Source organism: Sus scrofa, chromosome 14 (assembly GCF_054392235.1).
Source record: "Sus scrofa isolate SSC_HxYL_T2T_F1_AM1 chromosome 14, Sscrofa_HxYL_maternal_Yorkshire_Landrace_v2.0, whole genome shotgun sequence".
NCBI lineage: Eukaryota > Metazoa > Chordata > Mammalia > Artiodactyla > Suidae > Sus > Sus scrofa.
Window position 1 is genome coordinate 92,534,798 of NC_139396.1, and position 26,696 is coordinate 92,561,493.

General features: G+C 33.2%; 2 protein-coding genes across 8 annotated transcripts in view; one reads left to right on the plus strand and one right to left on the minus strand.

Moving 5' to 3' along the window:
- LRRTM3 (leucine rich repeat transmembrane neuronal 3) overlaps nt 1-4,852 on the plus strand; it is a 175,315-nt gene extending 170,463 nt beyond the window's left edge. For 2 of the 3 annotated variants that reach the window (XR_014827995.1, XM_001924458.7), the window contains one exon: nt 1,442-4,852. Coding sequence is in view for 1 of the 3 variants with exons in the window: in XM_001924458.7 (XP_001924493.1) it covers nt 1,442-1,651 (210 nt within the window). In the remaining 2 variants the exon portion in view is untranslated. The remainder of the gene's footprint in view (nt 1-1,441) is intronic. The other variant, XR_014827998.1, reaches the window with a different exon arrangement.
- Nucleotides 1-26,696, minus strand: part of CTNNA3 (catenin alpha 3) — a 1,780,789-nt gene that overhangs the window by 1,149,431 nt on the left and 604,662 nt on the right. The gene's annotated exons all lie outside the window — the stretch shown is intronic.

Here is a 26,696-nt window from a genome sequence, read left to right on the forward strand (position 1 = left end):
GAGCTGAGAGTGGAATAAATGCTACCCAAGTGACATGACTATAACTCAGTGGGGATGGGCTGGAATTGACTGTGGATAAAATGACAGTGTCATAACAGGATTCCACCAAAGATACAGCTTTGGAACCTAATTTTTAGCTGTTTATATTGTTAATGTTTTGTCAGTTTATTAAATATTCCATATCATTATTTCAGCATATAAGAGAGCATTATATTTAGTATATCTCTGTCACGACATAATTATTTTCCATTATTGAACAATTGACTATTTTCCAATTACTTGCTCCTGAAGCACCGCTATAATTAATTTCATTATAGTTCATCTTTGCCAATCACCTTAAAATGTAATTCTGGCATGATGAAGGATAATGTGAGAAAAATAACATATGTATGTATACTAGGTCACTTTGCAATACTGTACAAAATTTACAGAATACTATAAACCAGCTATAATGGAAAAAAATAAAAATCTTTTTAAAATGTAAAAAAATTTAAAAAAATTAAAATAAAAAATGGGAATAATCTCTAGACTTCGACATCTGATTACATTTTAAAGTACCTTTGGTCTGTACCAGATATGTTTCCCTTGGGCTCACAAGGGGTCACTCTTGCTTTTTCCTCCTATTTTTAGAACTCACTTCCTTTCATCAAGTTGCAATTAGCAAGAGTCCCTTCCACATATATATCACTGATTCCTATACTAGAATCACCCTTTGTTGCTTTTCAGACCTCCATAGAGGCCATAGATTCTTCCTGAGAGTTCTCTAAACCTGAGATTTTAGATATGTGGATCGAGCCACAAATACTATTTTTCAAAAAATCCTCATGGTGAACTAAATATTCAGAAGATATTGGTAAGAAGAGCCGGAATGATTTGCCTTCACGATTCTCTTCAGTGGTTCTCAAAGTGTGGTATGTATATTAACACCAGTACCATAAGAGAACTTGTAAGAAATGCAAATTCTAGGTCCCACTCCAGACCTACTGAATTGAAAAATCAGGGAAGTGGAGGGTGCAGTTGAAGAAGAGGGAGGTGATTTTTATACATAAGATTTGAGAACCACTGTTCAATTATATTCCAATATCATAAATAATCAAATAATACTTTTCTTAGTTCTAAAACCACAATTTTATCCCACTAAGGAAAAGCATTTTTCTGATTTCTCCAATAAAGATTTTAGCATTTTCAGAATCACTTAGGCTCCTATTTATCTGAAGATTCTAGTAAAAAATTGAGCAGCTCCATCCAAGGCTTTAAAACATTGGCACTGTGCTTGCTGGTAAGAGAATGACGGACATGCGTGGGATAGAACATGGGGACTCTTTGAGTCATGGATGTACCGATAGCAATCAGTCAGGTCAGCACTTCACAGTCTCCAAATCTTGCCCCCAAAGTTGTCTGTCTTTTTATAACTGACTTTTCTCATGTCATTTTTCCCCAGATACCTTTATCAATGAATGTGTCAACTTTTCTGGCATACGACCAGCCCACAATAAGTTACTGTGGGGTGCATCATGAACTTCTCTCTCATAAGTCCTTTGAAACGAATGCACAGGAAGATACGATGGAAACACACCTAGAGACTGAGCTGGACCTGAGCACAATCACAACAGCTGGCCGAATCAGTGACCATAAACAGCAGCTGGCTTAATTGAGCTAATTGGTAACCAAGGGTTGCCACCAAACTTTGTAACCTCAAGGACAAAATGAGGAAGATTTGTTCATTGTGGACTCTAAAAACAAAACAAATCCCCTGTTAAAATAAACAAAAATCCAAGATTGATTCATGAAATAAAGAAGACATGAATTGTTTCAAGTCTACACTTTGTAATTAGCTAAGTTGTGCAGTATTTTTTTGACCTAAACAGAGAATGACACTGAAAAAAAATCTTTTTTTTCTCAAAACTCATCCTACCTACCTGTAAAAACTGTACAGAGCTAATGTATTTTTCATATTGTAAAGTTTCAATTATAGAAACAACTGGTATGTACAGTACCATAATTTAATTACATTTTACTTTACAAACTTTACACATTTCAGTTTCTAAAATTTTAAATTAACAATAATTATTTCTTGTGTTATTCAGAGTTACTCAGTTTTGTAGGGACTGTTTTGTTACTGCTTTTGTGCCCAGAAACCTTGATTCTAAAATTCTGTGCTGTGAGAAACATGCACGATTTTTATCATGCTTACTGCGTAGAATTTTATCTACTTGTTCCAGAAATAATACATTAACCAAAAAGGGTTTAATTGTTGAGACTTATAAGAAGTTCTTCAATTACATAGACAGGTTTTTCTTATAAATGAAAAAAAATCAAAGTTTTTTTTTTAACACTTCTCAGACTTAACTGTTGCCTTGAATTACAGCCTAGTTTCTAAGCAGTGAAATGTAATGATAAAGAGGGATATTTTAACAACATATTTTCGAATGAATGACTCATTATTTCATTCTTTTGAGTAACCCATTGTTAAGGGTGGGGGGAAGCATGGACAAAACATCACTGGAAACAAAGGCCGTAACCACAGCAACAGACTTTGATACACTTAAAAGGTGCAGCTGCCAGTGACAAAGAAAAACTTGTTACATTATTTCGGGCCAAGGTGGGAGGATAAAGCATAATAATTGTACAGCAGCAATTTTTCTCTTAATTAACTCAAAGTGGTTTACCTGAGAATAACCATCAGTCAGTGCAAAATGCGCCTGGTTTTTAAGACGATTTCTCATATAGAAGAGTGAGGCTATATTTTAGGACCATCTCAGAGGGAATATAAAATTGTCACTTTGTGTGCTATGTCAGTTTTCTCCTGGGAGAGAACTCTAAACATCTATAGCTCATTCAAAATAGATAGGAGCCATGTGGAGAAATTCATCACTCGACTAAACTGTAAACATCCCTAATATGTTCTGGATTGTTTATATTGCTATTCATAATGAGATTCACCTCCAAATTATCTGAAAAATAACCCAGAGTAATTTGAAACCCACTCCGGATCATACATTGATTATCCAATCGTATTATGAAGTTAATTCCATCACATTTTGAAAACCTGACTTTTCATAAGCTGAAATAATCAACTTGTTTCTGTTGTTTGCTTGACACAAGTGATTGTTTGAAAATACTGTTATTTTATCTATGGTATTCACACATTTTTTTCGTTTTTTTTTTTAATATGAAACTACAAGTTTCAATTGCTATTTTACTAGGAGAAGCGCTTTTAATGTTGTATTTAAAATTCATGACATCGAAAATAGGTTGAGAGTATGTCAGTCTAACAGGGGTCAAACACAGTTAAAAACAATTAAGAAAAGAATTTGTGAAAACCAATATCAAACTTTTAATTTTTTATTTCTTCCAAAGAAATTCAAAAGTGTAGTTTTATGCAGATTTATCATGGCAAATTTAAGAGCAGCTTCAAGAAGAATGAACTTAAAAGTTTAGAGCACATTTTTGTTGGACATATACAGTCAGAAGGAAAAAAGAACCCGAAATGTTGGAAGAGCAAACCCTCTGACTAATTTAAATGAAACTAAATGTCACAGTACATGCATCAACTATTTAGCATCCCAAATTTTGTAACATATTTTGCATAAATTATTTGCTATTCAAAAAATTTTGGCACTTTAAGGTTAATTTTAATCTCTTCAATTTTCTAATTTCCTTGAAATGTATTAATGTCAGAATATTCTTAATCCTCTTGCTTTGTAGCTAGCAAATACATAAAGGGTTAATTATAAATCTATTATGTGTGGATCTGAAATCGGATGCAAAATTTATTATGTACACCAAAATGTGATTTGCAATTTTTTCTCATTAGTTGTCCTTGCAAAAATTCAAACGTCTTTTAATTTGTGTAAATAATCACTTTATACCTCTTTCCAGACACTTTCAAGTTGACAAATGACTAAGAAATTTTTAAGTTTCCAAGGATCCTCACAAAGGTATGCCCCTGATTTCCTGAAGCAAGCCACTTTCTTTCTTAAATATTTTAAGTTCATCTGAAGTGACCAACTAGAAATAGAAGCAGTCACCTTGGAACCACAGCTCTGGGTATCAAAGGACTTACTACAGTAAGAACCAAATAAACTAAGAATTTTGATACTTCTCATATTTGAAATTAAACCCAAAGAATCTTTAACAAGGGGAAAAAAAAGATGATGGGTTACTCGTTTGCTTATTTTTCATTCTGCCATGTCCAGGGGTGTGGGAGGTTGGGGGTAGTGGTAAAAACCTAGTAGAGGAGATTGTGTCTGAAATCTTTACCATACTTCTGCAATTTATATATTTCTGTCTAAAATCCTTATTTCTAACCTATCTTTTTCAGCATTCAGTAATCTCCCATTTTCTCGTTCTCACCACCCCATGTCTCCCTTCCTATTACTTGCCTATTTAAACAACTGAAAGTTTTATGTGTTTGGAGTTGGAAAAATGCAGAATTTAGCCCAACATTGTTACAATAACAGCAGTAGCTGTAGCAAACACTAAATTTATGAAGTATTTTGAGATTTATGAACCACATTCCACATAAATTATTCCATTTTGTCTTCAGAACCCATCTATGAAGACACATTAATCTCAAAGTAGTTGAGACTCACCCAAGAATATGGGGCTAATAACTGGTGGAGTTGAACTGCTGTCAAAATTCAGACCATATTAGTCGTTTTACTATACTAAAAGCCTTCTCTTTCTGATCATGGCCAGAGAATTTCCAGATAGTAAACAGAATAAAACAATGTTTGATATGCTGTTTATTAATCCCTAATTTAACTCAGTTCCTGTATAATATATGGGCCAAGCGGACTTTTTCTGTGTGCTACTCTGGGCTCTCACATTAAAACTGTTTATTCAAAAAGTATAGCAAGTCATAAATTTCTTAACATATATCATTTGTAGATGTGTAGAATGGTTGCTCCTAAGAAGTGAATGTATATAGGTCCCAGGGTACAGACATAAAATTGAAAAGCACAAGAAAAAAAAAAGACCATCAAATTTGAGATTGTGTATATAGGTATAAAACAGACCCATAGTACAAGCTAGAACATATGTTTAACACATGTTCAACACATGTTCAACTGAACATGTGTTCAATTCAGAGCTAATTGGGAAAACCTTTATAATTTTCTTTTCTTCCTTTGTTTCAGCAATTGAACCGTGAATTCTTATACCTATCTTAATAGACAATCATTTCCTCTATTCTCTTTCAAATGAAATGGAATTCATCCCATAGATGCTAAAATTTACACTAATAAACAAATAATATTTAAATGATCAGCTCATTTTTATCAAGTCTCTATCCCTACTGCCAAAACTATAAAATCATACAGATTTTAATATAAATTATATTTTTAGAAGGAAAGAAAATTTGCCCATATTTAACATTTGAGACAAAAAGCATAATCCTGACTTGAAATCAGATCAGGATGTCTCCAGGAACCATTTAGAAGTAGCAAAATCTTTTTTACAAAAATATTTTCTAAAATAAAACCACTGTATGTGACATATATGTATAGTTTTTGTCTGCTCCTGACTGGAAGACATAAATCATCTCTCAAACTAAACATTAAAAATAATAAGGAAACTGAAAGCATGAAAGTAGGCACCTGATGTGAATGATTTGTAAGATAGAAGAAAGAAAATCAGATGTAAATTTTCTGCTGGGATATGGCTGCACATGAAGAGAAAAGTAACAGAACCAGCAGATATTGGCCTCAGGAAAGAAGTGAGAAATCTCTAATGTGGATACAATAACATCTTACTTTGGCAGAGCTCTTAACAGTTTATCTCTTAGATAATAATGTAACAACCTGGTAACACATAAAAAGTCCCAAGGTCCAGATAGGTTGGTTATAGAGTAAGAAATCCAGATGAGTGGGCCTTGCATTGAATAATAGCCTTCAACTACTTCTATTACCTTCACAATTCACAACAGCTGTCCCTGACTAGAGGCGTAGCAAAGGCAAGGGGTGCAGGGTCAAGGCTTCCAAAATTCTGACATACCCACAAGCGTAGAGTGGATTAACAACCAGCAATTGTGCTTCATTTTACTACCAACTATGATGAGGAAGAAACGTTTGAAATTAAAAAACAATAACAACAAAGCAGTAATGGGTTAATTGTAAACGTCTCTCATGGCTTGCATTATGACTTCATTATGAGATAGGAGGTGGCTTACACTTAACATTTTTAAGTTAGGGCAAAATTCATGTTGAAAAAAGCCCATAGTTGATTATTTACCTTTCTATTAAGGACAGTGACCGTAAAGCAACAGAGTGAGCACCTTAGCCATCTAGCACCTAGAGAATTCTTGGGTTTCTTCCTCCTCTATCCCAACATTTGTAGATTTTATTTTATATGATATGGGTCTTCCCAAAAAACAAAGTGGAATTTTATTTTGTATAAATCAAATAACATTTCAAACACATCAAGGAACTGTGTGATAAAGGATTCTTGAAGTAAATTTTGTTTTCTAATCTGCAATATCGCCCAACTAATTTATCTTTTGTAAATTGATTTCCATATATCTTATGTTGTATAATGCAGCACACTTGTACTGCATGGCCTTGAAGGTTCTATGATGCAGTCTTTGCCTCAGACTATATAAAATAAAGGACTGACTCTAGATTTTGAGCAGGTCTATAGACACAAAAGAGTGATCATTTTCAGTTGGTTTCATTTATTGAATTTATTTATCTGGACTAATATGAAAAATAGCATTAAAATAATATGGATGGATAAAATTCACAGTTACTTCTTTCAATATATTGGTTTAAACTTTTGCTACCTATCGAAGCTTAAATGTTTTTTAAGAGTTCAAAATAAGCTCAAATTCCTTGGGTCCATACTACATTTACTAAATCAGAATCCCTGGAGCTCATCTCTGATGCATGCTGTTTTGCAAAATATTATTTAGATGAATTTTCTTTTACTGAGCCATTCGATTGCTTTTGATTCTAGTCTAAAATTACTCTCGTGCTTTCCTATGCCAATGTGGATCTAGTTTGCTAAGCCTGGCTGAACATTTTTCTTGATTAGATGAATGCACAACAAAGAACAGCTATACATAAAATAGGTTGTTTACTGAAAAACTTTGTCATTTATAGATTTTGCTCCCCACTAGCTCTTTCAATGGGAATATCTGAAAACTACCTTAAATTAGGGGTTATTCACAAAACTAACTTACTATTTGTTTTCATGATTAATAATACAACAGTTAGAAAGTTGAAATTGGGGAGAAGGGAAAGAATTAATGCATGATGTAATAGGCTATCCTCATTACATTCTCAAACCATCTTAGGAAATAAAGCCACCACTTTTTTAAAAAAGAAGGAAAAATAAGGATTATGGTAGCTGAATAATTTGCCAAGGCTTATACAGTAGAGTTGGGATTCAAATCCAATCATCTGACTCAAAGGATTTGTTCTTACCACCCAAGAGCACATTTTCAAATTTTATAAAAGACCATAGACAATATAATTAGGATAATATATTTTAATAAGGGTGTGGAGACAGGAGAAAAAGAATACACTTTACTGTTCCTAAAGAGAAAAATTGCATAAGCTATTTCAAATTGTGTAGAGATTTCCTTCAATATCCCAAGTCTGCAACTTAATGGAAAGAAATATCTACTTTTTTGCTTGAATTTTACACATTGTTTTCTAAAAAGCATGAACATTTAAAAGAAAAACCCCTCAAAAATAAGGATTTTTTAAAATAATAAACTCCCAAATATTCATGTTGTATTTTCACTACTAATTTTCCAAACTATCCTATAAATTAATAAAAGAAATATGAGTAGATATTCACAATATGGCTTCAAATGGCCAAAGAAGGAGGGAAGGTTGTCAACTGAAGCAAAAACTACGTAGCTGAGCAGTCAATAAAGTAATCAGTGCAAATGACAACATGAAAAAAAAAAAAGACTAATCATCTACAGGTAAAAAATTATAACTGCAATGATATGGCTTGGGTTGCAGAATAATTCCTGGTGTACAGAATGATTTTATGTAGGGATATTTTTGTAGAAGTGATATTACTTACACAAATGATAGGGGATCTGAGAACACATCACATTAAAAAGGCAGGAATATAACCTTTATAACAAAGTTATATATAAATTCTGTTTGTTCTGTTTCTAAGAATACATAGTTTAAATTAAAAATAAATAAAATTTTCCTTGTTCACAAACAATGCAAATGTTTTCATCATTATGTGTAGGTGGCCAAATAAAAAAAAATTTAAGTTTATTTTTAAATTTACATCTTCAATTAAATCTTCCTCAGACTCAGCTATTAACAAATGATCATTAAGTAATGTCTTGATTCCATTAATGTCTCTAGGAGCTTTTAATTGAACCATTGAAATGAGTCTCTGCTCTTTCTCTCTAAACTTTCACAATCCCAGGGTAATAAATTTGGGAAGTTATATTAGCATTTTACTCAATCACACTATCTGAACATGTAGCATACATGTAAAAAACATTTCTTTTATAATCCACGTGGGATTCAAGAACCCCTAAAATACTCTGCAATTCACAATTTTACTAAAAATTTGCACTACTACAACTGTGATAAACTTTGCTATAAATTTAAAACAATTAATAAATCCAGCAAAGAAAGAAGCCCTAGCATCCTGAATCTAATATCATTACATCTGTTTGTCTTGGCACCATGACAATACAGAAATTACATCTGAAATATCTACAGTCTAATTCTGATTTGGGACAACAAAGATGCTCCTTGTATCTGGGATGAAGAAGTGGTAAAGGAAAATGAAGAGAATGAAAAATTATACATACCAAGAGGTAAGTAAAAAAAGAAGTGATTTATTCTTATTATATAATCTGCAACTAATTTTAAAATCTAAGAAAAATAATTAAAGTTTACAATAACATTTACATCATCAAATTTCATCAGTAAAAATCAAAATGGACATTAGGGACATATAAGCACACGGTATTTGTGATGGAAATACATATTACATAGAATTAATCCATCAAAAAAAGACAATATTAAGGATAAAAAACATTTCAAGAACTATCACTATTATTTCTCCAGAGAGAATTTTATTCTTTTATCAGAATAAAAGATTAAAACTACATATCAATGCTCTTTTCAAGATCAATATTGAAATTGCCCAAATATAAGCCCCCAATTGCTGCCTCAACCATGTGAGTAATTACATTAATTCATATATACCTAGTCAAATTCTGATGCTGAAAAATTAATTGTGTTTTAAATATACTCCATCTGTTCTCACTGAAAAATCAATGATATGTTTTCAATTACAGATCCATAAATACAATGCCCTAAACAGTCTGATGAAAATGTGGTGAAAGACTGTTTTAACTCTATTATTCTGATCTTCTATGAGGCAGTTACTAGACTAATATATTGACCAAAGTGGGGAGCTGGAAATATGGTTTCAAAGGTCCTCTATAGAAGTTCTTGATCAAGACACTTGTAATATTCATTATATATGGGTCTTATTTTAGATTAATTGATAAAATAAGGAAATTATTGCCTTGAGACAAGAGTCTAGAGACTCACCCCAGCTCTAGTCTGACTGTACATAAAACAGAGAGGTCCAGGGAAAGACACTGAATATCTCTGAACTTTAGCTATCCAGAGAAAATCTTGAGATCTTTGTGAGGTCAGTAATTTTTCCCCTTTGGGTTTGATGAAATCTTAAGTTCAGTATACTGGACACCTTTTGAAACTCTCAACCAGTTTACTCTTTAATTAACTTTAAACTTAAGTTTCCTGAACCAGTATTGGATTTTAGACATGGCTATTTCATAGTGACCCTTGTCATAGTTCATTATTTTGTGGAAGAATAACATAAGTCTGGGGTAGTAGCCCTGGCTGATGCTTTTCTTGTCTTTGATCTCAGCTATGGGACAAAAATGTATGAACTCATTATGACACCTTGGAACTACCATAAAGGGATTGGAAAAAGACTCTTATAACAGATAAACACTTTAAGTAATATAAAACAGAAATGTAATATGGGGTCACTTCTTTTTAACTTAATAACCAGAAATAGATTTCAGATAAGTGTATGCCTTCAAGCTACTGAGAATATAAATGTTATTCTCTACAATAATGATGTGGTTTTATTGTCATATATTTTTACTTTCTGAAGACAGACCTCAGATGATTGTGCTCTATAATTTTCAATGGAAAGGTCTATTTAATTATTTCCAGAAATAATGACTTAATACTAAGCACTTTCAGACAAAATGATAAAAACTAATATTTAATGAATGTTTATTTTTAAAATATTTGACTTGTATTAATTCAATTAATCCTCATTAATATGTTTAATAGAATTAATAATAACCCTCTGAAGTAGGTAATATTGTTATCCTTTTAAGAAGATAAGTAGGGAGTTCTGTTGTGGCTCAGCAGTTTGCAGGTTTGATCCTTGACCTTGCTCAGTGGGTTAAGGATCTGGCATTGCAGTGAGCTGTGGTGTAGGTCGCAGATGCACCTCAGACATGGTGTTGGTGTGGCTGTGGTGTAGGCTGCAGCTGCAGTTCTGATTGGACCCCTGGCCTGGGAACCTCCATATGATGTGGGTGTGGCCCTAAAAAGACCAAAAAAAAAAAAAAGTACAATTATCAATAAACTAGTTATTTTTCAAAAGTACAAATGAAGTTGAGAACTGTTCTCTTTGCTTCAAATCTCGCTTGGCATTCGGACCATTAACTTGCAGCTATCTCTGTGTTCACTTGATGGTTATAAATTTTCATTCACAGGTATTTATTCTGTATGTCTTTTCTTTTGCGGAGATTATATTTTATGTTATATCCACAACACTTCAGTGCTTTTAATTCAACTCAATCAAATAACTATTTATTTATTCAGCTTTTACTATAATAAGCCAAGGACTAAGATAGGCGATAAAGTGATCAAATCCTTGAAAGTGGATTCAATTCACTTGATATTTCAAGTAATTTGATGTGATATTTCTAAAAATGAAGTGTATGCATGATGCTATATGACTGAAGGAGAAATAATTTTGCTGGAAGAAAATCAGAAAAGTTCTCAAACATCCGAGTCAATACTATTTGGGACTCTGGATTTGTTTGCCAGTCATACAACTCACACCTGTCCTACAGGCTCCCCTACTCACTCCTAATTATAGTTTATAAGTTTTCGATGTCTGGGAGCATTAGCTTCTAGAAATCTACAACTGATAGTTTTGGAGTCTGGTATTTTCCTCAGATAGTTTTAGCTACTCAGTTTCTTTCTGTGTAAATATTAAAGATTTTTTTTTAATTTCCCCTCTACAATATTCTAAATTTAACCCTCGAATCAAAAGTATCCAATTTAGCCATCCCGTGACAAATTCAGGACATATGCAAATTTATTAAATAAGTAATAAGTAATAAATACATTTAATGAACTATAAGAAGGTTGTTTTTTTGTTTTGTTTTGTTTTGTTTTGTTTTGTTTTTTGGTCTTGCTTTGGTTTTAACACTTCCCATGCAAATCCAATGCAGTTCTGATCTCAGGAGTATGTGGGAAAGCATAGAAGAGGTGAATACTCCTGTACAATGTAAACTTTCACCATTCACTGGTTAGAAGATGACTGATATTAAAGTGAATTAGAATTAGGTTATACAAGGTCTTTTGTATTTTTGTTTATCAAACAATTCTTTAAGAAAGTGAAATATATTAGTAAAGTGTTCAGTATATCTGATCCAGCAGTAAGCACAGTAGCTCGCATAGCTGCTCAGTACCATTAAATTTTCACTTCTTTAAATGGTTTTCCCCCTTAACAAATTCCTCCCTTTTATTAGATTACCATTATTTCCAAAGGATTTCATTGTTTGGTGCTTAAGGCAATTTCTTATTAAATCCTCAAGAACGCACCTTGCATTAAGCTGAGCCAAAACAGCTAAAGCAAACTCAGCATCTAGTTCAGGGCATAGTTTTCTGATCTTCACACTTATAAAAATGAATAAATTTTTAAAATAGAATTTCAGAATATATTGATATTAACATGAAGAGAGTTCATCATGAATAATGCCATTTTAATGAATGCTAAAGAACTTGTGTCTTAACGTTAAAATATTCTTACAGATTATGAAGAGTGTACACTATGGCACGGGCAGCCAAGACAATCCAATATATGGATACAGAAGGTATATTATAGTCAAACAATTACTTTTCAGAAACAAATTACACATGCTTTATTCCTCTAGTTATCTATAGTATGGTCCATGCAGTATTGTAGTAAATAAGCCTGTAAAATGAAGTTCATTAGACTGCAACTATTTCTGTTATATTAAATACCTAAAACACTCTTTTTTGAGTGCTTTGAATATTATCTTTGAAGTATTACATGTGAAGGGTCTGTAATTTTTAATGACTATAACATTATAACAGCCTTTAGGTTTCTGAAGTTTCATGTCAGTCTCTAATTCCTATTAAGAAGAAGCAAAGTCTAATCTGAGAAACGTCAGTTGGTTTACAAAGAAAATTAACGTGCTTTTCATCTCATGGAGCCCTGTTACCATTAGTGTGAAATACTGACATTTACATTCCTGAGCGCAGTAAGAGGAGGATGGAATGATGATGGCAAATAATTGGACAGTCTCCAGAAACACTTTGAGAAATATTATTTAGATCTCCATCTGCTGGCTGGAAATTCCAGGCTCACAGGGTATAATGCTAGCTAAAATACAAGCACTGATGATCTCTACCACTCCTTTTCAGGCTTGAACCCCATCTACTTCCAAAAGCACTTGTGACAATTTCTGAACTAAAACATCTGCATAATTAAACATTTTAAGCTAGAGATTACTAGAAAACAGGCTATATTTTATTATTACTTTTGAATTTCCCATTGCATATTAAATTTGCTAGAAATACATTCCCCCAAAAACTCCTAGCTTGAAAACATTTATTAAAGTAGGAACAACAAGAAAATAAGAAAAAGAATAGAAATAGGCTAAAAATTAGAGGGTTAAACAGCAACTTATAATGAGGTAATTCTAAGGCTTGACCTAGATACTTTATTCTTCCTTTGACTTATGTGAAATTAAAGTATATTAAATTTCTCCATTTTTTAGGACCTACCATAAGTAACTGTGGTAGAAAACTAAGTAAGGAACAATTCATTTCATGATTGAAAAAAAAAAAAAAAAAACAGGATGATTGAAATTTTTAAATCTTTTTCATGTCTATGTTTTCTTCCTTCTTTCCTTTTCTCCACCTCTTATTCTGTGATATACAATATACACATGTGTGCTTACCTAGTGGGCAAGAGCAACGAGACTTGAAAAGGAAAAGTTTATATTTATCTTGCAACATAAATGTCCAATTATACAACATTATGTAGTTCTATGAGCTCACCAAAAGGGATAAATAAGGTTATATTTATGATTAATTCCAGATCTGACAGCCAAACCCAGTTTTTAGAGTAAGTCTTTTTTCACTTAATTGAAAATCCCAGAGCTTCAAAATGTTCTGATAAGGCTCAACACTTCCCTTTTAAAAAGATCCTTTGACATTTTTCATAAAGGCATCCCTTTGCTTGTGGCTGTACCTTAGGACTTCCACAAATTCCCTTGAATAATCAACAACTTGGCTTTATGTAACTGTACATGTGTACTCCATGAAAGACCCAGAAGTTTATGAATGAGAATCGCTAAATATACATATGTTAAAATATATCTTGAAATTATTTCTATCAAGCACCATGTGATGGAAAGTTATCCATTGGAGTATATTTACATGTGGCACTACAATGGATAGCAAGATAAAATGAAATCCACTACAGGATATTCCCATTTCTCCCTAGAGTCACGGTATCCCAGAGAAAACACCCATCTCCTCAGGAATACCAATATAATTTTTTAGTATGAGAAAAGTGTCCACACTACTCACCTATTACTGGTTATGAAATTCTCAAATGGTAAGGTTCTTACCAAAGCAAACCCTGAAACATCTAGCAGTTAAGCTATTTCATTCTGGAGGAAGAATTTATTATTATTATTATTTTTTTTTTTGGAAATAAGAGTACCAGTTAGTAATGAATTATCTGCAAGTTACTCCAGCACAATGTGTTTCAATCACTTCAGTATTTTTATCTCCCCCCCCAAAAAAGTGTCAGAAATGAGGCATGAAAAGCTATTAACTGAATCATTCACATGTTGAATAGATGTTGTTGTCAGTTTGTTCTTTCAGTGGAAATAATGAACAACTGATTTATTTATAACTGGTAATTATGATAATACACCTTCACTTTCCACCCTTTTCAGTATATTATAGATATTTTATAATTTTCTTATTTCATACCTGATCTAAAATCATAAGCTTCCATAAAAACATCTTCTTTCCCAGGATTTTCCATAACTTTCTTTGGCTTAGGGTATGATTAAAATATTTAAGCTGACTTGATCACTTGTCTTGTTTTCTCTTTTCATTTTCTGCCTTTTCTCTTGGTTGAATTGATCCATAGCCTAAATTTATGCAACTGGAGGCTGAAATCTGAATTTTAAGTAGATGCAGAATACATTTATATAATTACTATAGGGTGAATATTGTTAGCACTTACTTAGTCAAGTTTACTTCATTTTCTTTCTGAGAGGAAAACAGAGGAGGTAAACAAAGATAATAGAGACAGATTTGTGCTACAAAAAGAAGGAATTCTTGGTCTTAAGAATTAAGGCAAGAAGACTTACTCCATCCCGTTTTTCAACTTTCAGAGTGGAGAGAAACATTTCCCTTGAAATTTTCACATCTGACTTTGAAATCAATTATATCTTTTCTAGACATTCAACAATTTTTCTATTTTGCAGCATAACGTGCTACTTATGCATTGGACTCTACACTCAACATGTACTACAGGTCCATATAAGAAAAGCCTTTGGGAATATGCTTCTACATTTAATTGGAACTATTGCTGAGGAAAATATCCATCACATTATGAAACATAACTTCAAAAAGATCATGTGAGAGATTTATTTCAGAGCTAGGTCTAGAAAAAATTCCCCCTGAGTTACTAGTGTACTTTGTTTTCAATGAATGCTAGAGTGCTGTAACTTACCCAATCTTTATACCTCAGCTCAGGAACCCAGAGCTAGGTTACACCTGATAACATGGTAACCAGGTTAACTTCCCAATTGAGCATCCCAGCTTTTTTTTTTTTAATTATTTCCTCTTTATAATGCTATCTTGTTCACTTTATTTCATATTTTTTTTTGTTATAAGCAATCTCAAATTATTTGGGGGGAAATGAAAAGTATAAATAAGGAAATAAAATAGAATTACTATTCTAATTTTTTTTTCTTTTTGGCTGCAAATGCAGCATGCAAAATTACTGGGCCAGGGATAAAATCCAAGCCCAGCAATGACAACGCAAAATCCTTAACAGCTAGGCTACTTTTAGGGAACTCCCTAAAAGTATTCTGACCATTATTGCAACAGTGGTACAATCTGAATTTTGTAATAGTAATTTATTTCTTTGTAGCATCATGTCCACTTTCACTATCTCACCATCTTTAGATTTTCAATTCCTTAATTTTCATCTTCCTTATGAGCTATAAAAACAATGTGATAGACACACACATATATACAAACACAGCACGCTCCTCTCATATACTGCTCTTCAGATATAAAGATCACTAAGCAAAGCAGGACATACATTTCAAAATACTTTCCACCAGTAAAACATATATTCAGGTGCTGTATAAAAGATGCTAATAAAGTATAGTTTCAAAAGAGGTAACAAAGGTAAAAAATGAAGTTCTCAATCATTTTTTAAGTATTTTTCTAGAGTAAACCAAAAGTCTATAGGTTGATATTAAGTGGCTCTTACTTTTTTCTAATATTAAATTTTACTTTAAAGTTAACCTGTGTGTTTGTAGATCATAAACCATGGAACTATATTCCCAACATTCATTCTTTCACTTCCTTTATAGCCTAAATTCCTCCTTCTGAGTTGCCCATCTACTCCTCTAAACCCAGCCACAAATTAAAAACAGATGATTTTTTTAAATATATCCCAAGTTAATCCATATGAAAATATCTTCAACATGATTTCTTGGTCCTATTTAGGTTTCTCCTTTCACGTACATTCAGAGAATTGGGATTAATGTGTGAGTAAATTTCTGAAACTTAAAACCTACGTTTTAGGTACCATATTAATAAACTGTGAAATAAATATGAACAAAATCCCCAAAACGGAAATTTAAAATGAATATAATTTTCATGTCATTCAAAATTTAACCATGATTAACTCCAGTAATAGATCATAAAAATGCATATAAAGGAAAGGTAAAATAATATTTCATCCACAAAAATATATTAATTCATTCACATGTAGCATTTCATGTGTATTTCTATGGTTAAACTTCAGTCCAGGTAACAGATTTATGAAGCATGCAATAAAGACAAACTTAAAATACAATAATTCTCACTTAGCATGAAAATTCCATCTTTAGTTGAATATCCTAGTGCCCCATTACTCCCTAAAATCAGATAAAATAGATCAAAAGCAAGAAAAGGAAAATCAAGAAAATGTGTATCAACTATTACATTCTGTTCTCAATAATTGCATAATTCCTATTTCCTGAACTATTTTTGAAGTTAAAGAAAGAATAAATGGGTATCAATGTACTAACTATATCTAAAACCAATATATATTTAATAGATTAAAATTTTGGAATATAAGGCATTTCACCTTATACACTTCAACCTTTGTAAAAAATGGAGATGTCGTCCTCATCAATAAAGTGAATTTATAAACCCATGCAGTATAAAAACACAAGAAAAAATCTTAATTAATAGACTAGTTTACGCAAAACACATCTATTCTGGAGTCTCCATAATTTTTTTCTTGTTTTTCACAGTGTTAAGTTTTGATATACTGTAACAATGGATGAGGTTGGAACTACATTCCTACCAGCATATACATAAAGTTAGTAAGAAATTTGGATTAGTGGTTCTTAATTTTTTTTCCAATCCTAAATACTTAAAGAGGTAACACATTATCAGTAACTCATCATAATGATGGTGCTGAGTGGTGTGTGTTTACACGTGCGTGTGTGGTGTGGATGGAAGTCCTGCTGTGGAGGAGGATAACACCTTCTATGCTTTTTCTTGGCTCTTCTCTGCTAAGAACTGGCCCTAAAGCATGTATGTCAACAACCCCCTTTTTAAAAAAATCTCACATCTTCGTTTGGGTCTAAAGCTCAGTTCTATGGAATGTAATGCAACTTTGGGTCAATCCCAATCAAAGAGATCCCAGGAAAAAATCTGAATCTTTGAAAATTTATATGTGGGTATCCCAGACATGAGATTATATATCTAAGGAGCTGATAACAACCTATTTCGGAGCCTCCTGATGTATCAGTCCAGGCCATCTTTCTGAAAGCCACTTTGGCCTGTAAACAATATAAATTTCATCTCTGGTCTGATATTTGACTAACTTCAAGGTTATAGCAACACCAGCTATCTCTGCCTCACCCAAAGGCCTCCTGGAGACAATTAATCTGATAAGAGTGCCAAGGAGACAACTTTGGTTACCCAGGTGATCATGCAAATGACCATGAGAGAAATAAGGGAGAGACAGAGTTAAGAAATATGCTATAGGTTGAACTTTTTTCAGCTACAGTTTTATGCCAATACTTTTACAAGATTCTATGAAAGGAGACAGAGTTGGGGTGTGGGAGGAGGATGGAAAAGGAAAAACTGGATCTACAGACCCTAGAATCAGAAAGAGATCTTTTAAAACAGAGCTGCACCTTTAGTTTTTTCATAATAACATTCCCTCTAACACTCCCTAGGTCAAAATATTTAAATATAAACCTATAAAAAATTTAGCAGTTTAATACTTCTACTTACTTCCATACAGTATTTTTTAACTTACATTCCTGTTCAGTATTAATATGCTTCCTAAGTATATGACAATTTTTAAAAAGTTATTTCTTTCCTCACCCCCAGCTCGTTAAAGAACAATGAACCGGATCTGACTAGATGAGTCAACTACTCCTTAGGTAAAACTCCTGGAGTTGTATTAATTTTTGTTTGCTGCAGTGGTATAAATGACTTAAATTACAGCATTTGAACATGTCCCAGGAAATAATACTTTTCCCTAAAGGAGATGAATCATGAGCCTGAAATATATAATGCACCTTGAAGGTGCTTCTAATTATTGAAGGAATGACTTATCCACATGAAAGAACACTGACTGATTTGAGTGGTAACCTTCCAAAAACAATGAAAAGCATTTCAAGGCTTTCGAAATGTTACTAAAACTTAAAAATAAATTAAAATAAACATTTAAAGTGGGTAAACACACACACAAATAAAGTGGGTAAACACAGAAGCTTTTCTGGTAATGCTTCTTTTGTGAGGGGAGAAGGCTGAGGACCAACAGCAATAAAACCCTTGGCTTCCCTTCCCTAGTTTCTATAGAAGGGCCCTGTTCAACCCCTTTCCTTATAACTCTCCAAAACAGCTAAAATACCTATGAGGAAATTTGGTTGGATCTGGGAGTCTTAAAGCAAGTGTTATTAAAGTTTATATAAAGGAAACAGTCAACATCATAGAAAAACTCCATATTATTTAGTACAATAGTTCAAATAAATCTGCACATCCTAAAGCCTAACCACTTAGAAGTCAGATTTGGAAATTAACGTATACAATATCCCTTACGATCTTGTTTCCACACCACATACAGATCCATAAAACAAATAAAAGAAAAACTAAAAATGCTTTAATTAGCCATAATATATGTATGTGTATATTTATACATATATAAAACAATATAATAGATATTATATATGTGTGAGTCTGCTAGATATACAGTGTGCCTCTAGACTTATTCATCCATGCAATACATAATTATTGAGAACTTACTATATTCAAGGCACTGCTAGGAATTAAAAGGTTGTTGTAGACGATGCTCTAAAAGAGGCTTAAAAAGGAACTTATGCCAAAATTCAGAATAAATGAGACAGAGAAATTTAATTACCCATAGTGGGAAACAATGATGGTAAAAACCTAAGCCAGATGCAGTGGCATGAACAGAGTGAAGAAGTAGAACTCTGGTTCTGATCAGTGTGACCTTTGTCAAGGTCAATTCACCTTTGGGTTTCTATTACTTCATCTGAAAAATGCGATAAGTTTAACTATGTGATCCAGGGTACCCTCTAGCTTCAACATTAGATCAAACTATACTCCATAAGCTTGATTTAAACCAGAAGGTACAAATCTCATTCTTCACTTGTAATGGATTCACTGATAAATAGCAATGTCAGGTAAAATGAATTCCATCTCCTTTTTCCTTTCCTGACTCCAATTTGATGGAGGCGCCAGTTAGCAACAAAATAGCATTGAGGAGTGGGGACTCACAAAAAGACAGAACTGAATCCAAAACCATGATATCGTGACTATGGAGTTATAGAATTATTATTTCGATGTCCTAACATTTTGAAAATAATTGATGAAAACAGAGAACAAGAAGAGCAGGTAGACAAGTAGAATGTCATGAAAATAACTGGGAGAAAAACATGTCTAACTATTTTCTTATTTGAACATTTAAGAAAAATTAATGTCGTGATATTTTATTCAAAAAATGTTTAATGTGCAAGTTCAATCATGTACCCATGGCAACCACAGGATAAAAAGTAAAGTCTTATCATTAGTTTGAAAATGTCTTGGTTTGAAGAACATTTGGTAAAAATCAAGGTTAAATGAAATATCATGAAGCTGTGCAATTAGGTTAATAATGAGGTGCCTCAGGTATCAGTGCTAGAACAGGTGTTCAATATATTAATTATTTAGAAGAGTTGTGAATATGGAAGCGCATGTAGATGACTTCAAAGATATTTAAAGCAATCAAAACAGGTGAATGACTGCTTTCTTGACCAATTCATGAGCAATTATTTAACTATTACAGCAAATAATCAACAAGAGCAAATGAATGTAAAATAGGTGGAATTACCCAAGTTTTCTTAATATGCTAATAGCTACTGAAATAGGTATTGCCTTTTAGGCAAGAGTGGGCAGATCTAAAAAGACATCTGTCCAATAAACAGCTCTTCATACTCAAAAAAGCCTGGAATAAAGAATAATGCAAGAGAATAATTACTTACACCAGTAAGTAGGGCTGAAAATTTTTACACACCAGAGCCTTCCTCCACTGTTGCGGCTGGGTATGTTTCCTTATACCACACCCTAGGATTATCCGGTGTCTTAGCTGCTGACGTCCTGAATAGTTTTCCATTATCATCCATTCCTTTCTAACATCCAGTGATTCACTAGAGTTCCCAGATGTCTCGCAAGTGGGAACGAAATTTACAAGGGCCTCCCCTTCTCTGCGTTGCTCTGTTCTAAAGAATTTCACTGACATTAAGTCTTATGCATTAACTTTCCCACAGTGATGATCTCGAAGCTTTAAAAAACTTAAAAGTAATTCCTTTTCTTAAGAAAACCCAAAACCATTCAAAAATAAAATGAATTATTTTATATCCCCTTCACCACTGCCCTAAAGTTATTTAGTTATTGTGTATACTGGGAAATCACAAATGCAGCACGGTTTCAGTTATAACTTACTCTTTCAAGAACATTTTCTGAGTGCCTGTTTTATTTAAGGCAGAGTGGTAATAAGAAGAATGAAAAGAACTAATAAAACATGGAGCCTGCCCTAACAGAACACAAAAGAAATGTCACCACATTCAAGAACTAAGCACTTCTCAATGTTAGTCTATACAGATCACATATAAATATGTAATTTTATAATAAAGTTTAAACATTAAAATTATTAAGAATCAGAACTGTTTCTCTAGGAATATGCAATATTTTTAAAAACTAGGAATTATTTTCTGCTGCCATTTATCTTTTCTACTCAGGGGAAAAGAGGACCTATGGCATTAATTCTCTCATTTAAAAAGTTAACTTTGGTAGTCCTCCAAATTTCAGGGAAAAAGAAAAGATTTCTAGCCTCTTTGGTACCAAGCTGATAGGCCAGTATAACTTGAAATAAAGCCAAATACTAATGCAAACATCAAACTGTCTCCAATTCAGCTCTACAAAACAACCCATCAGTAAATCCTCTAACTATTGAAAGTACTAAGAGTGCAAAATTTTTTTATTTTAATTCTGTCAAGTGTCTCTATCCTCTGTCCATGCTCACCTGAAAATTTCAGATGTGAACATCTAGAATAATCCATCCATGGTCTCAAAAGAATCTGTAGACTCTGGGAATCTCAATGTTAAATGAGATGTTAAACTTCAAATATCACTCAAGCTATAAATTTTCTCTATACCATGTGAAACATCACCACCAAAGATTTTTTTCTTATTCTTTTTTTTTTTTTTTTTTTTTTTTTTTTTTGCTCTTTAGGGCCACACCCATGGCATCTGGAAGTTTCCAGGATAGGGGTTGAATCGGAGCTACAGCTACCAGCCTACACCACAGCCACAGCAATGTAGAATCCGAGCCGCATCTGTAACTTACACCAAAGCTCACAGCAATACTGGATCCCTGACCCAATGAGTGAAGCTAAGGATCAAACCTGCATCCTCATGGATACTAGTTGGATCCATTTCTGCTGCACCACAACAAGAACTCCCCAGAGGTTAAAAAAAAATTATTAACAAAGCAAAAGACATATGGCAAAATATAATCTTGGGGTAATTGACTATGAACCTTTGTTAGAACCTCAAAGATATTTATTAATGAGATTTTATATAACTGAAAAACAGAGGTCACAATTTGGAGATTAATTCACATAAGAGGTGTGACTATTAATTTTTCTTTCTAGATCTTTCTGTAGCTGTGTGATATTTTATAGCATAATTTAAGTACAATTTTAGAAAAAGGAAAGAAGTAGTGAATGAGAATTCATTAGCAGGTGGTCAAGTGTAAACAGTCCATCAATCATACTAGTATTTTTAAGCATCAGCAAATTTAATTCCAGCTCTAGGAGAATAAACCCATACTTTAAGGTATGTGACATGTGATATGTAGTTTTAAAGAACATTTTAGAATATGCCTTGATTATAAAAAACTAAAAGTACTTCCCCCACTAGGTTTCCTAGATAGGCAGAAAGTAATGATGTCCCCAATACAAATGGAGGCATTTTAAAACAACCATATAGTGTTTCTAAAAATACATCTTTGCTCTAAGTAAACAGATTTGTCACGGCAAAACAAACAAAATCTGGATCAGGGCTAAAACTATGAAAGAGCACATGACAGGGATACAGAGTTTTGTATCACAGAGGTACCAGGAAGGCAAATCCACAGATCTGGTTTTTTGCTCAAAATCGAGTCCATGATGATTCAATAAATTTAATGGGCTTTCATTCAGTCCCAGCTTTTAAATGTCAGCCAATTACCATGAAATGACTCTTTTTTACTTGGATAATCCATTGCAATTTACATTTCTATCCTGATTTAAGTGAACAACTCGAGTTAGGTTATCATTTTTATCATCCTATGTTACAATGGAAAACAACCTATCTTATCCAGACTACACAGTTTTAGACTCTACAAGATCACCCTGGTGAAGAAAGGTGCACATATCGGTTTAATATACACACAGACTCTTCAAGGTCAAACAGCAAGTTAAGGGAAAGAAGAATATTCTGAATGAGTGTTAACGCTCTCCCTCTGTATCATGATTTCCGGATCTTAAAATACCCTGCACTTCACAAGAAGTTATCTGACATTTGAAACCCCTCTGAAGGCGAAAAAAAATTCTGATGCACAAATGGAGCAGTCAAGAAAATTGAGCACCATCCAGAAAATAGAAGGCTGGGGACTCGAGCGCACCCTCCTGCATGGCAATGAGAGTTACAAAAGAGAAAAGAGAACAAAAGGATTCCACCTACTGCATATATCTTGTTTATCGCCCATTCTCTTGATGAATATGATAGGAACATACAGGCTGATGCAATTTCTTTATTGTACAGAGAAAAGTTACCCTTGTTTTATAATACATATCATAAGTCTTTCCTAAGCACAGACTACATTTTAGTTGTTATCCAACTATATGGAGAAAGAACTGATGTTGAGGGCAGAGAGTCACAATATTGTACTCTGGGGGTATAAATGAAGAACACTTACTACAAGTAGTCACTAGGTCCCACATTTCACTCGTTGCCATGAACTGGGATTTTAAATATTTCAGAAAGAACTTCTCTCATTGTCATTGTAATTCTTTCAATTTTACCACACCAACTATAATCCCTGAACAAGATTCCAAAACTCACACAAGTGTTTCCTCGAATGCCTTAAATCTGCTCTGCTCTCAATTACTTAAACAAATGATACATTGGAACTCTCACAGTTAGCCCATTCTGCCATAAAGTTATTTAAAATCATTGTCTATTTTGCATTTTTTTTAGCCAACTGATGAAATTTGGGCTAGTCTTGTCAGCAGGGCTCAGTATAGGCTCTGTTGTAGTTACCGACTTTATAAGGAGTATATAAAAAGGGCAGACACTCTGGGCATGCATTCATAGATAGACATTAGAGTGAATCATGAATCGAGACAACTTGAAAAGGAATCAAGGGAGCTGAAACAGTGACAATATATTAGTCAGTGCATGAGTGAGGCAATGGAATGCAAAGGGATTGTTAGCCCCAAAGTATTTCCTCCACAGATCATACAACCTGAATCTAACCATTAGATTCAATCCTGCAATACATTGCCTGCTGCAAATTCAATTATTTTAGTTGAAAGAATCATATTTGGAACAGAAAGCACATTTCAAAGTAGTTTATAACTCTTTGTTGGTGCCAGTGGTGCTGGCCACAGTATGATTCCAGTGAAGGTGAGAGATGTCACAATCTCAAGTGTCCAGAGGGTCAGGAAGGTGCTGGGCTTAAAAAGAAAAAAGATAAGTGCTAATATCAATTGATCATCAGCCTCAGTGTATACAAAACAGGCGAAAGTGGGAACTACAGTATATGAGAAAGCCCATGTCTCAGCTAAAAAGGGCAACTACCACTGAGTTCTAGAGAACTCTTGCCAAGTAAGGATATAGGTTCACATCTTCCAGTTTTTCTAGAGAAACCAAAATCTAAATTTGGGAGGAAATTTTCCAGTTTTCAAATGTTATAAACTAATTTTTTGTGTAATATCCTGTGTGAGATAACAGTGTTCAGGGCAAATCAAATATGGCTGAGGGACAGGTTTAGCCAACCTGTTGACAGTTTCCTATCTAAAGCATAGAAAAGGGAGACTCAGGTGGATTGAGGGTGGGTTTTAGGCTGTTAATTAAAAGACCATATAAGGGCCCTATATAGCATCCTTTTCTAGGGGAAAAGATACTCAAACATAGTCTGTATAAAAACCTTCTTGCAATATGCTACTTGTTATGGACAAGTACATAGCCTTTATAGAAAGCATTATATTTGGATTTTTTAAAAAAGAGTTAAAATTTTTAACTTTATGTAGTTGAATAAATATGTTAAAAAATTAACATTATTTAGTTAAATAAATATCTTGTACAAGAAAGGATTCAGGATAACATCACATTTTCAATTAGATAAAAATTAAACATAAATTATGAATGAAAGACTCAGAAGAAGTGATATTAGTAAAAATAAGATATAGTTAAAAGAATAAAAGTCTCATTATTTATTAACTTACAAACCTGATTACCATATGCATGGGGAGGGGGGGAGGTGTTCATTATTTTGCAAAGTACATTTCCCTTTTTTTAAAATGCAGTTTGGTCTTCCATGTGACTGAATATATCTGGCTCATAACTAACAAAGTAAAAACTTCATATCAGAATAAAGGAATATTTCTTATATAATTTGATTGTCTAGATTCTATGTTTTCACAGTTAAAAAGTGTTATTTTTTAAAGGTTGTTTTTGTAAACGTAAGTAGAGGGCAGAACAGATCCTTTCCTACTTAAAATTTTTTATACTCCCTTGGCCGAGAGGGAAAGCTTTTTCAATAATAAGAAAAGGAACTGTGAGTTACAGAAGCATTGGTCTGATGAGGCTATATACAGGATATATTACCAGCAATATTCCAACCTAATGTGTCAGAATTGTACAGCTCTTTTTAAAAAGCTACATTAATAAAAAGTAAGCACTTTACCAAGGTAAATTGATTACTATTTGTTGTTATTCTAAAGGAGAGGAAAAAATAGGATGATGCAGTATCAGCAGTAGGCATTAGTATATTCCAGTCTAATTTCAACCCCAAATCCAGACCATTAAATACAATTTGGAAAGGCTCAGCTCTTAGAGTATCAGAGGATGTGCAGCCCATATGTAATGAAGAAGCACTCCTGTAAATCGGTGGATGAACATTATGCATTCTGATGAACAAAGCATAGAGGCTGAAATTAGCTAAAAAGCTCTCCCTCATTCCTCAGATTCTCTTAATAAAACTGGTAAGCTATAGCCACAGGTCTCTGCATTTAATTTGTTAACAAATATTTATTGCATATCTATACTTGATAGGTGATAGTCCTAGAAAAAAATTATTCCAATGAAACCCCAGTTAACTCATGCCAACTCAATAGGCTCTATTATATGCAGAGGATTTACCACCACAGCATAATGCAATTACAGTAACAACTTTAGTTAATCAAAACCATTAATTTTATTTTTATAACAAAAATATTGTCATCAAAAAAAATTAACAATAGCAAAATGCTTCCAGACATTTGAATACTCCCCTTAACCCATTTCCACTTCTAAATCTATAAACTTACACAATAAAAATCCACCTCTAAGTAACAACCCTGGAGTACTGCAAAATGTTCAACTATAAAAAGCAAGGTAGGAGTTTCTGCTGTGGCACAGAAGATTAAGGATCTGGCATTATCTCTGCGATAGCGCAGGTTTGATCCCCAGCCTGGCACAGTGGGTTAAGGATCCAGCATTGCTGCAGCTGTAGAATAGGTTGTAGCTGTGGCTCAGATTCAGTTCCTGACCCAGGAACTTCCATATGTCATGGGTGAAGCTGAAAAAGAAAAAAAAAAAAAAGGCAAAGTAAATTTTCATAAATCTTCACTTATTGACGAAGTGTGACAAATTACAAAAAATCTCCATTTGCAAGGAAGGAAACCAAAAATGGTGTGCTTTGTAATCTCCAGTTAATCATATAAATTACTCAGTAGAATGCTTGCTTCTTTTAACTCTAATATTCTAGTTAAATGCTTTAGAGTGCATATAATAAATATAATATCTCAAGGGTAATAGACACAGCCCTGAGGACAAGAGAGGAATTGGAATCCAGCATCAACTCTGATGTCAATTATACACATATGTATTTTTTTCCCTTGACGAATATTCTGTATTAATAGGTATGCCCTGAAAATGAAAAGGGAAGGGGAGCCACAGTCAAATATAAAAAATACTGCTTAAATCAAGTCTACAAGTCCAAGTTCATCTAGGTACCCACCCACCATTCTACTCTGTTTTGAAGATTTTCATCGAAGATTCTAAAAGGTAACCATTAAACCACATGTTCTTAGGAGACAGATTCCACATGGCTTTAAGATACAAGTGATTTAAAATGCATTGTTGATAATAGAGATGAAAAGTGTGGAAAATTCTATTAGCACGCAGTTTCAAAAGCTTTATACCTGTGGTATACCAACAGAGAGAATTTCTTTAAAAAGTTACTCTTCAGGGTTTGGTGCTTGGTTTAGAAGTTGTGGAGCTTTGGTACGTTTTAGTTAAGTGCATTTCTTTTTTATTATT